The following is a 12,913-nucleotide window of genomic DNA, read 5'->3' on the forward strand; positions in this document are numbered from 1 at the left end:
TCTCTCTCTCTCTCTCTCTCTGTATATATATAAACATATATATATATATATATATATATATATATATATATATATATATATATATATTTCTAATCCTATCAAACAGACACAAGCAGGAAATACCAAAAATATAAGCAAATACTATGGCTATAGATAATTTCGATTTAAAATAATATTAAAAAATAAATATTAAATGCTCAAAAGAAGGACATCATAAAACTTCCAGATATTTTCCTTGTTTTTACACCTGTTGATTTTCTTAAGATTATTTATTCGTCTGCAAAATATATTTCAGAAATAAAGCAGGCTGTATTAAAATTTGTCGGTTGAAGTTTGGCAGACATGTATGTATGTATGTATGTATGTGTGTGTGTGTGTATGTATGTATGTATGTATGTACTACACATGTATCAGGGATGACCACTAGGTGGACATCCAATATGCTAGAAGGAGGTCATCAACGACCCAACCACAAAGAAAAATAATGTTCTCCAGAAAAAATTTCGCAAAAACACCAGAACAGGACAAAATGAGAAACATATTTTGTCCTGTTCCGGTGTTTTTGCGAATTTTTTTCTGGAGAACATTATTTTTCTTTGTGGTTGGGTCGTTGATGACCTCTTTCTAGCATATTGGATGTCCACCTAGTGGTCATCCCTTATACACGTGTAGTACAATTTTTTCTGAATTTTTCAGATTTTTTTATATGCTAGGCCATTTGGTTTTAAATTGAATTAATATTCAATTTATCACCCTATCTATATAAATATTAAATGTGTGTATGTATGTATGTATGTATGTATGTATGTATGTATGTATGTGAAGATTTCTATGTTTTGTATGTATTCTCACGCATATAATTACATCTCTAGACATGCTCATATATATTTAAATGTATGTATGTTTCTTCAAATTTTCCAGTGAGGAGGAAGCCAGTTTCCAACAATGATACAAGGCTCCATCTTTGGGATTTAGTATGTATGTATTTATGTCTGTATATATGTATGTATGTATGTATGTATGTATGAGTGTATGGATATAGATATATATATGTATGAATGAATGTATGTATGTATGAATGAATGTATGTATGTATGTATGAATTAATGTGTATACACACAATACATACATAAACTGACACCCGGTCATGGAATCAACGTGTAAGTGGCTGAGTACTCCACACACACGCGTGCCCTTAACGTAGTTCTCGGGGAGACTCACCGTGACAAAGATTGTAGAAAGATTAGCCCTTTAAATCATAGGTACAACTCAAGTTTACCAGCCGAGTGGACTGGGGCATTATGAAAGGACACAACGCGCCGGCGGAAATTGAACTCCAGGAATCGAACTTACCACCGTGCACTGAATATCCTAACTATTAAGGCTATACCGCCTTCACTACATCCATCCATCCTACAATCCATCCATCCATCCATACATACATACATACATACATACATACATACATATATACAAAATACCCTGCTGTTGATGTTGAAATTCCAATGAAGGAGCCTTGGATCTAGGTTAGAAACCGGTTCTTTCTCTATTGACAAGAAATCTTGAAATAAAACTGAATGATGACGTAGAAATATACATTTATGTACACACACACGCACACGCGTGTATATATGTATGTATGTGTGTGCGTAGAAAACATTCAGAGCATTGATTGTTTGGACATGCGCAATCAAACGTATCAGCTATAACTTACGACTCCAAACATTGTCACTTGATACTAATACACGGACGTAGCGGGGAACCTACAAACGTTTCTAAGACCTGTCATGTGACTATCCTCTACTAATCAAATATTATTCAAAACATATTAATTTGAGCCATGAACTCCCTATAAAAACAGGGCAAACTTCAAATATTTGTTAGAAGCAAGACAGGTACAAGATATGCCATGTCTTTCTATTTGAACTTTTTGAAAATCAGTGTAAAATGTGAAACCGTTTGAAGCTTCAAATATATTAATAAAACATAATTTTAACTATTCTCAGTGCATTTTCAACTTCTGTTTTTCCTATATTTCTACCAATCTGGAATAAAATAACTTTGTTTTCTATATATATATATATCTGTATGTGTGTGTGTGTGTTGTGTGTGTGTGTGTGTGTGTGTGTGTGTGTGTGTGTGTGTGTGTGTGTGTGTGTGTGTGTGTGTGTGTGTGTGTGTGTGTGTGTGTGTGTGTGTGGAAACCCGGTCAGAGAACGACGCGAAAAGAAAAAACGAAGACAAAAAAAAAAAAAGATAAATAAAGGAAGAAGTGGACGCGAAGTGTTGTTTGGACGATGGATCTTGGTAGAAAAAAAAAAAGAATGTCAGTCATGGTGAGTTAGTAAGGAGCGCAAAGCAAGACTAAACTTACGTGGGCTGGCGGGACGATGAAAAAATTGCGGAGTTGAAATTGGAGCAGTTGAAGTTGCCATTGTTATCGTTGGAGTGCCTCTTGGTAGACAACATTTTTCGTCCTTCCCTCGAGTGCACAAATGGAAAGACCAACCACGGGGGAATGCCAGCACGGGAGCAGCCAACATACAGTTGTCCATGTGAGAATACTTGCTCTGTCAGAGTCAAACCAACCACTTGCAGTGATTGTCCCTGCGCCTTGTTGACTGTCATGGCAAAGCAGAGTTTGATGGGAAATTGCACCCGTTTAAACTTGTAGGTCGTATCGGAGGGAATGAGGGACATGGGAGTTATAAGTACATCTTTGCCAGCTGCCGGTCCTTTCAAGGTTGTTGCCTGCAGAACTCGGGAGCAGATGGATATTTTGATAATCATTCGCGTACCATTACACATTATTGAAGCATCTAAATTCTTTAGCAGCATGATTGGCACGCCAACCTTCAAATGCAGTTCGTGAAGTGGTAGTCCTGCGGTTGTCTGAGAGTTAAGGAATTCAGGCGTAGCGTTTCTCAACCTTATCATTTCGGCTCCCCTGTTTCGGTTGGATCCTCCAGCTGTACGAAAATTTTCTGACCCCCCTTTCGTCAGGTTTGTCATGGGCAGGCCGGTCTATCTCACAATCATGGGGAGCTGAATTAAATTTTTCATCAACACAGGGGAGCCGAAATAGATTTTTTCAATGTCCAAGGGAAGCCGAATCACAAAGAAGGCTGAGAAATGCTGATCTATAACGATGGTTTTTATTTAGGCACATCGTAAAAGTAATTATAATGAATTGCTTAATATAAAGAAAAGTATGTTTTTTCAAGCAAATACAGTTAGAAAAAATATTTAACATTTCAAGTCATCACTAAAAACAAAGCTCATCAATTTTTGAATGAAATATTAATTTTATTCTTTTATTATAAGTTGTAAATTTTGCCCGAGAAATAAAGCAAATAATCACCAAATGCATTGTTAAAAATCTGCAACTTGATAGCAAATATCTTCAAATTGATTAGAAATGCATAAATTTAATAATAATGATGCTAAATAAAATTTGGTCGAGAAATACCGAAGAAATTATTTTATATCAACAAAAAACAGACATATACCTTTATAGAGAACAGATTGTACTCAAGTGAAACATACCAAATACACAGAGTTGAAACGCTGTAGGAATTTTCTTTTCAGCGTTGAATGTTAACCATCTCCCTTCCATTGCGCGCTCACACGCACACACACACAAACTCAAAACACGCGCGCGAACACACACATATTCACGTTCACCCCCCCCCCCGTTACATACACATATATTCACACAGAGTTAAAACGCTGGCATCACCTCTTCCTTCCTTATTCACGTATCACCCCTTTCTGTCTCAGTCACAAACGCAACAGTATTATTATAGATTATCTCGGTAATCATGGAAGCTATGAAAAAACATGACATCACCCCTTCCTTCCTTAATCATGTATCACCCTTTCCTTTCTCATTCATAAACACAAGGGTATTATTATAGGAGATTATCTCACTAACCACGGGATCTGTGAAAAGAATAAAAAGTCCAGCATCATCACCAGATGATTCTATACAACTGTGTAATGTTTCGCGCAATTCCACCCAACCGTTTGACGGTGAATCGCAAGACAAGAATCGCCCATGTCCAATCTATATGTATATTTATATATATGTATATATATATATATATATATATATATATATATATATATATATATATATATATATATATATATATATATATATATATATATATATATGGGAGAATGTACGAAAAAAAAAACAGACGAGGACAGGTGGTGTAAACAACAAAAGGATGTATTAGTTTGAGGCTCGGGAATACAGAAAGTCTTTAACGTTTCGAGCTACGCTCTTCAACAGAAAGAATACGGAGAAAACAAGGAGAAAAACACAGTAAAAAATTGAATGGTGTTTGGTCAACGATGTATCATGGCTATATATATATATATATATATATATACACGCACACACACACATACACACACACACACACACATATATATATATATTTCTATATATTTATATGTATGTATATACATATATATACATATATCTATATCTATATCTACACATACATACCTGCATACATACATACATACATACATACATATACTGTATATATACATGTATGAATTATTAGATCATCGAACAAATAAATTGCAGTATTTTTTCAGGATCATTACATTATGAGATCAAATCCTGTTAAGGTCAGTATTGCATTTTCATCCCCTGGAGGTCGATAAGATAATGTACCAGTTAAATACTGTCTTCTATGTCATTAAAACATGCCCACCCAGCTCGAATTTGTGCCTAAAGAAGCGATCATTTATTTTTATTTTGTCATTATCGTTCATAATTTTGTTTTACTTCATCCTAATTTATTTTATATTATATTATTGCCATTATTTTTTTATTATATCTATTTTGACTTTTCCTACCATCAGCACTTAAACAGAAGTTGAGATCATGCCATGGCTGAAGCTGCGAATACAAGGGCAAGCGCTGAGGTTGCAGACACAGGGACTTTACGCTGCGCAGACAACCGGTGAGAATGCGTACACAAGGGTTGAAGCTGCGCAGACAAGAACTGAGGCTGCGCATGTAAGAGCTCTAAGCTGCGCATCGCAGACAAACACTGGAGCTGCGCCGACAAGCACTGGGGCTGCGCGCACAAGGGCTGCAGCTACGCAGTCAGGCGCTGAGACTGCGCAGATAATCGCGCATAGATAATCGCGCATAGATAATCGCGCATAGATAATCGCGCATAGATAATCGCGCAACCTATGATTATCTGTAGAGATAATCACAGGTTGCACAGACAAGCACAGGGGCTGCACAGACAAGGACTGAGGCTGCGTGTACAAGGGCTGACGCTACGCAGACAAGGGATGATCCAGCACATACAAGAGCTGAGGCTGTGCAGCCAATCACTAAATTTTCGCAGACAAAAACTGAGTCTGTGCAGAGAAGCACTGAGGCTGCGCAGAAATCTTCCACCATTCCTTGACGGTGAGTAGGTGTGCTTGCCTTTTGTCGGTAGGTTTTTCACATTTCGTGTCCTTGACATAGATGTATTTCTGAGACAAGTAAAGAGCGAAGGGGGCACTATGCATTTGAAAGTTCGTCAAACGCCCTGTCGCGTTCCTCTACCAGTCGGAAAATATTATCGGTGGTAAGTCAACAGTGACGTCTGATAGAGGGTTAAAGGAATGTAAGAAAGACGATGATGTCAGAGGAAGATCTGGGCGTCGGTAGAAATTGACGGGCTGAGGTGGACATTCGATAATTTCCAGAAATCTCTTGCCTGACAGTACTACGAGGAGCTCCCGAGATTATAGTAGAAGACACTTGCCCAAGGTGGCACGCAGTGGACTGAACCCGTAACCACGTGGTTCAGAAACAAGTTTCTTACGACACAGCCACAATATATATGGAATGGGTGGTGTGAGCATAATCTTAGCAGAGAAGTAAGTAGATAAGATAATTGAGGTAATCAGTGTATGCGACAGGGTTATTAAGCTGAGACATCCCATTGATAGATTAACAATTACATTTATCTCTGCCTGTGCTCCACAGGCTGGGATGGTTGATGATCAGAAGGACCAATTCTACGAGGTGCTTTCATTATCAGATTTCATTATTGTGGCTGACGAATTTAAATGAACGTGTTTGGTAGCCGTCCCATGGATTCCATGGGGCGCATGGTGGTTATGGCTTTAGCTCCAGGAAGGAGGAGGGAACAAGACTACCTCAGCCTTGTGATACAAATGATCTTATGGTCTGTAACACTAACTTCAGAAAGCTAGCCAGCCACCTTATCACTTATCAGTCTGGAACATAAGCCAAGTTGACTACCTCCTCACTAGGCAACGAATTAGGCTGATGCTCATAAATGCTAAGTCCTTCCCGGGTTAAGAGTGTACACCCCAACATAGGCTACTAGTTTGTGACTCCAGAATTTGGACAAGAGAGACTTGGGGAAGTAAACTATGCTGGAAAAGAAGAATATAGAAGTTCAAAGATCCAGCAAACCAACAAAAGTTCAGAGACATTCTACTGGAAGCCTATGATGGTAGAGAGAAGGCGGAGGACAACTAGACAATTGGAAGTTCCTGCAGGACAATTTACTGTGGATCGCTGATAAAATTTGTGGTCGATGCAAAGTCCCCAGGGCGATATGGTGGTGGAACAAGGAGGTGGACAGTGCTATAAAAAGGAAGAGACAGGCCTGGTAGGACTAGACAATCGGTGGAAGGAGAACATTATATCAGGGAGCCAGAAAGGAGGTTATGCGTCATGTTTACATAACAAAAGGAATAGCAGAAGGTAAGAAGTTTGCCAATGTTCTACAGCGTGAGGATCAGAGGCGTGAAGTGTTCAGGATTACAAAGCAGTGTATCAGAGAGAATAGAGATGTGGCGGGTGAGGAGTGAATGGATAATGGCATGCTTGGGCTTAGTGACTCAGAGAAGAAAGCTGCGCGGAGGTGCCATTATGAAAGTTTATTAAATGTGAAGTGTGATTGGGCGAAGGAGTGTCTTTCAAATATCGAACTAACCGAGGGACCAGCCATCAGAGGTGATATCAGTATAATAGATAATGCAATTAAGACTATGAAGACTGGGAAAACCCCGAACCATCTGGTATCACTGCCGAGATGATTAGAATATCAAGTGGTGTGAGATACAGCCTAGTCACTTGGATAGTTAATCAGGTTATTCAGGAAAGTGTCAACCCCAAAGACTGGTCTAGTAGTATTATAGTTAGTTGCTACAAGGGTAAATGTGATGCCTTAGCTAGAAACAAATACAGAGGCATCAGTCTGCTCGACCAGGTCGTGAACATTTCAGAGAGAGTTATATCTCAACTGATAAGGGACAAAATTAAGCTACATGAGATGAAGAGTTTGGTTTTGTTCCAGGGGGAAGTACGTCAGATGCCATCTTCATAGTAAGACGGTTTGAAGAAAAGTATTTGGCCAAAAGTAAGCCATTGTACTTAGCCTTCGTCGACCTGGAGAAAGCTTTCGACAAGATTCGCCGCTCTCTTATCTGGTGGTCTCTAAAGAAGCTAGGAGTAGAGAAGTGGCTTATTAGAGCCATTCAAGCTATGTACAGCAATAAGTAAGGTGAGAGTCGGCCTTGAATACGGTGATGAATTTAGTGTACAAGTTGGAATTCACCAGGGATCAGTTCTTAGTCCACTCATATTCATTATAATTCTCCAGGCCATTACAGATAAATTGAAAACTGGATGCCCATTGGAACTATTATATGCTGATGATCTTGCTCCTATTGCAGAATCTGAAGCAGAATTGGCGAAAAAGTTTCGAGTTTGGAAGCAAAACCTGGAATGAAAAGGCCTTAAAGTTAACTTAGCAAAGACTAAAGTTGTTGTTAGCAAGAAAGCAGACAAGACTCTGCGTGCATCATGTAAATGGCCCTGTTCAATAAGTAGGAAAGGAGTGGGACGTAATTCCATTTGTTGCACCAAATGTAAGCTTTGGACCCATAAGAGATGCAGTGAAATCATAGGTAGGTTAACGGATAAGGTCGCTTTCGTATGTGGCAGATGCACTGGAAGAATAGACACTAAGGGTACGAGGAACTTAAACGCTCTCAAAGGCTCTCTTGAGGTAGTAGACAATTTCTGTTACTTTGGTGACCAAATTACCAATGATGGTGGATGCTCTGAATGTATTGTTTCTAGAATAAGAATAGGATGGAAGACGTTCAGAGAGCTACTACCTCTATGAACCACAAGAGGACTCTCTTTCTCTCTCAGAGTGAAAGGGAGGTGTATGATGCTTGTGTGAGAACGGGTATATTACATGGTAGTGAGACGTGGACTCTGACTGCAGAGGACATGCATAAACTGAAGAGGAATGAAAGTAGTATACTCCGTTGGAATTACAACATCAATTTGCTTGACAGACAAAACACAACTGCGTTGAGAATAAGGTTAGGCATAAAAGGGATTAAACGTAGCTTGCAGGAGAGAAGAATGCGTTGGTTTCGACGTGTGATGCGTATGTGTGAAGGCAGCTGTATAAAGAGGTACCTGTCACTTAAAGTGGATGGTACTTGTGGCAGAAGGAGACCCAGGAAGACATGGGGTGAAATGGTGAGGACTGATCTTAAGGATGCTGGGGCTCACGGAGGATTTGGCAATGGACCTAGTTGTGCTTTTGCAATATGAGGTTCTAGAGAAGACCCACCCACGAAAGCGAAACTGATTGCTAGAAGACTCGTGTCCCACTCACATGTAACAACAAACTTTTCCCACACCCTACCCCAAAAAACCGAACAACATCTCTTCTAAACAGTATCTTTCTCTTCCTCACATTTCCTCTTCATAAACTATGATTGTCTTCCCATCCCCTTCCCTTCCCTCTACTCAAGTTTTCGCCAATCACTGAAACCCCCACTCCCTACTAGCGTCTTCTTGGCAACACCTGGCCGCGTATATTACGTCCTTCGTACCTCTCTTTTCTTTACTCTACCATCACATTAATCCTCTGTTCCTTGTTACTTGTGAGTATACCCTGGCAATTCACCTTCTCTTTCCTGTTCTCTCTAACACTGTGCTGTTTCCTACTCTCTCTCTCTCTCCCTCTTTCTTCCCTCTCTCCCCCTTTCTATCTATCTATCTATCTATCTATTTATCTATCTATCTATCTATCTATCTATCTATCTATCTATCTATCTATTTCACTCGCTCTTCCCTCTGGCTAGTTAGCCACGTATCTGCTCTACAACAGCAAACCTATTTCTGCCCTCATTCTTCACTCTCTCTTTCTTTCTCTCTCTGTCCCAAGATTGTTAAGAGAGAGTTACAATGAGTGAGAGAGAGAGAAAGAGAGAGATAGTGTGTGCATGTGCGTGTGTGTGTGCGTGTGTGTGTGCGTATGTGTGTGTGCGTGTGTGTGTACGTGTGTGTGTGTGTGTGCGTGTGAAAGAAAGATAAGTAGTGTTGTCACCATAGTAATTAACACGTTTTGATTAAAAACGTCAGCAGTCTGTCAATGCAGCACACCACAGACTTCCAAATTGGCTATATATATATATATATATATATATATATATATATATATATATATATATATATATATATATATTTATGTATACAAATGATTTATATATAGTTATTTTTGTAGTTGTTTGTGTGTGTGTATTTGTATGCTTGTGTCTGTCAACAAATAGACTGTGCAACATACACTCATAAAAAAGAGACGTCCACTTTGAACAACTAATGAAGGTACTTGCATGATTAACAAATAATTTTACCAGTAGCGTAGCGACATGAAACGAGCTAGTATTAAATTATTATTGTGAAGCGGTGAACTGGCTGAGTTACTCGTAGACCGAGCAAAATGCTTAGCGGCATTTCGTCCGCCTTTACGTTGTGAGTTCAAACTTCACCGTAATCGACTTTGTCTTTCCGCCTTTCGGGGTCGGTAAAATAAGTACCCATTGAGCACTGAAGTCGATGTAATCGAAGGAATTGTCTCCCCTTTTGCCAAAGTTTGAAAACAATATTATCAACATTCCTCGAAACTTTGACTGTTACGAAAGTAAATCATTTTTAACGGCGGCACTCAAAATACACAGGACTATTGCTAATAATGAGATGGATGGAAGCAAGCAAAACTTCGCCTCCGTTGAAAATATAGCAAAGGCGAAATTTTCAATGTTCAAAATATTGTAATTTTCTTTATATTTTCCTTTATATTTTTAACATTTTATTAACTCGACGAGCTTCAATTATTAGAATTAATCAACGACTATTTTCGGATTATATCTATTCCGCAATAGATATGGCGAAATTCAGCCATAAACCAGACACAGTTAACTAATGCTATTACGGAATCCTTACATTTAATTTCTGCGTTTTGAGAATATTCATCTCGTGATTTATGTTAACGACTTGGCGTTTTGCATTACGTGGCTTCACTTCATGTTAACTAAATATAAACGAACGTTTATATTATGATAAATATATGACTATAAGCATTTAATGAGACACATTCACCTTATAATAAGAGACGATTTCAACATCAAGACAAGCTTTCTAAATTATTCGATACCTATAGAATGGACTCTATAAAGGATATAGCTAAGTGACCAACTGTGATTACAGGATTACGTGAGTGCATTTAAAAGATTTTGCGAAACATTTTAAAATTCAAAACACCCTAATAACAATAACCATTTTAATATCATTATTTCTAATGAACAGCAAAAGGATATGGAATTTTATTAAAGCTGTTACAGGAAATATTCCGCTTCTAAAGAACATTGCTGTATATTCTACAAGTAAAATAATAGGAAATTTTGGAGAGATTATGCATTTAATGTGGATACATTTACTGCTTATAATGGGCTTGTGCGAAGGAATTCATAGCTGCCCTGATATGTATAGCGATAGCCCTCAACATGTGGCTTGTTTACCACCGTCGCCTTTCTTGATGAAATCAGTGGAAGTAGATACATTTGATAAGAAATTGATTCTGTTTTTGCATAACAAATATCGGGAAGATATTAAACCTGGAGCCTGTGCTATGTTTCAATTAAAATGGAATGAGGAACTTGCTTTTCTTGCACAGAAATGGGCAAACAATTGTGAATATCAGAAAAGCGAGAGAGAATATAATGATGTCCCCGGCAAATATAGTTTAGTGCAAAACATTGGCTTAGCATACGTTTCTTGGGGTTCAGTGGTGAACGCGTGGCATGCCGAAATAAATTCATTTAATTATACTTATCCAGGTGAAGGTGTTGCAGATTCATATAGAAATATGGTTCGTAGCACCACTCTCCTCCTTGGATGTGCAGCGTCAGTATGTTCCAATATAGGGCTGCTACATGTTTGCAACTACGCCCCCGTGTATGATACAGAAGCCCCTGTTTATAAAATATGTTACGGACCATATAAAACAACTGATTGTGGCGAAGAGATTTGTTACAATGGTGGTCATCTGTATCATAGTAACTGTTCGTGTATATGTTTACACCATTTTCATATAACTGGTCCCCGTTGCCTCCTGAACTGTTCATATCCTGATCCAATTGACCCTTGCACAACAGTAAACACATCACTATGTGCAAATGTAGAGATAAAATTTAAATGTCCCTGGTTGTGCAATGAATGTGGCATCAATTTCTCTTCGAGGAATATTAATCTTGGCTTCTTTTCCATTGTACAAGTACTAATATTAATATACATAATTTTGTTCATGTAAGATGGTCTTTCACTCTGCAGTTTGTGTGGAATTGGTGAGGAATTGTTCTGCTCTGCCGTAATCCATAAAATAAAGCAAAAAAAAAAAAGCATGTATATATTCGGATTGTATATGCAGAAACTGATGCAATGAAACGACTGAATATAAATAGACCAAATGAATCAAGCGCATAAAGAAAAAGTTTTATGAAAAGGGAGGTAATTACCTATTCCTTGAAGAACATTAACAGCAATCCTCCTCACCATTATGCCATCGCATTAAGGATGTACAATAACCAGTGAGAATGTTGACAGTTATATTTTACAGGTTTCATTTCAATAAGCATAAACAATTATATTATATGTCAACCTCCCACTCACTCTCTCTACTTTTCTTTTATCTCCCCTTTTTCCTAGCTCTCCTGTCTGACTACCTCTGTCCGGCATTCGCCATGATAGCTTGCTAGCCATTAAACCTTTTTTCTATTTTCTCTCCCTTTTTCTATTTTCTCTCCCTGTTTATTTCTGTGTTCCTTTCTGTTGAAGAGCGTAGGCTCGAAACGTAAAAGACTTACTCACTTCCCGAGCGTTAAACTAATACATCTGTTTGTTGTTTACACACCCATCTTCGTCTATTGTTTTTTGGGTTTTTTTTTGTAAATTCCAACTATATATATTTCTAATCCTATCAAACAGACACAAGCAGGAAACACCAAAAATATAAACATATACTATGGCTAAAAGATAATTTCAATTTAAAATAGCATTAAAAAATAAATATAAAATGTTCAAAAGAAAGACATCATAAAAGCTCGCTGTATGTTCCTTGTTTTGTGGGAAAATGAAAGTTTGATTTTGATTTTCTCTTTGGAATATTATACACCTGTGGATATTCTTAACATGATTTATTTGTCTGCAAAATATATTTGAGAAATAAAGCAGGGTGTATTAAAATTTGTCGGTATTATTTATTTATTTATTTATTAACAATTCTTCAAACTGAAACAGGTTTGTGTGTCGATTTCTGTTGCATTTCTGCTGTATAACTCGAATAAGAAAGTACCCATGTATTTACAAAACTTGCATGCATTAACTATCCATATATACACGCACACCCACACATACACATATACCCATTCATAAGTATATATATACATATATATATAAACACACATGCTTATGTGTGTGTATATATATATATATATATATATATATATATATATATATATATATATATGAAATCCGGATACGTTCGTG

At 37.7% G+C, this 12,913-nt stretch overlaps 1 protein-coding gene across 1 annotated transcript; it reads left to right on the top strand.

The window, feature by feature from the left end:
* The first annotated feature begins 10,217 nt into the window (after positions 1-10,217).
* LOC149137447 (cysteine-rich venom protein pseudechetoxin-like) lies at positions 10,218-12,612 on the top strand. Its single transcript, XM_089341484.1, has one exon. The coding sequence runs from the start codon at positions 10,668-10,670 to the stop codon at positions 11,676-11,678; it is 1,011 nt and encodes a 336-aa protein (XP_089197610.1). The 5' UTR covers positions 10,218-10,667; the 3' UTR covers positions 11,679-12,612.
* The last annotated feature ends 301 nt before the right edge of the window (positions 12,613-12,913 follow it).

This window comes from Octopus bimaculoides, chromosome 1, assembly GCF_046866305.1.
Source record: "Octopus bimaculoides isolate indiv1 chromosome 1, ASM4686630v1, whole genome shotgun sequence".
In the NCBI taxonomy this organism is placed as follows: Eukaryota; Metazoa; Mollusca; class Cephalopoda; order Octopoda; family Octopodidae; genus Octopus; species Octopus bimaculoides.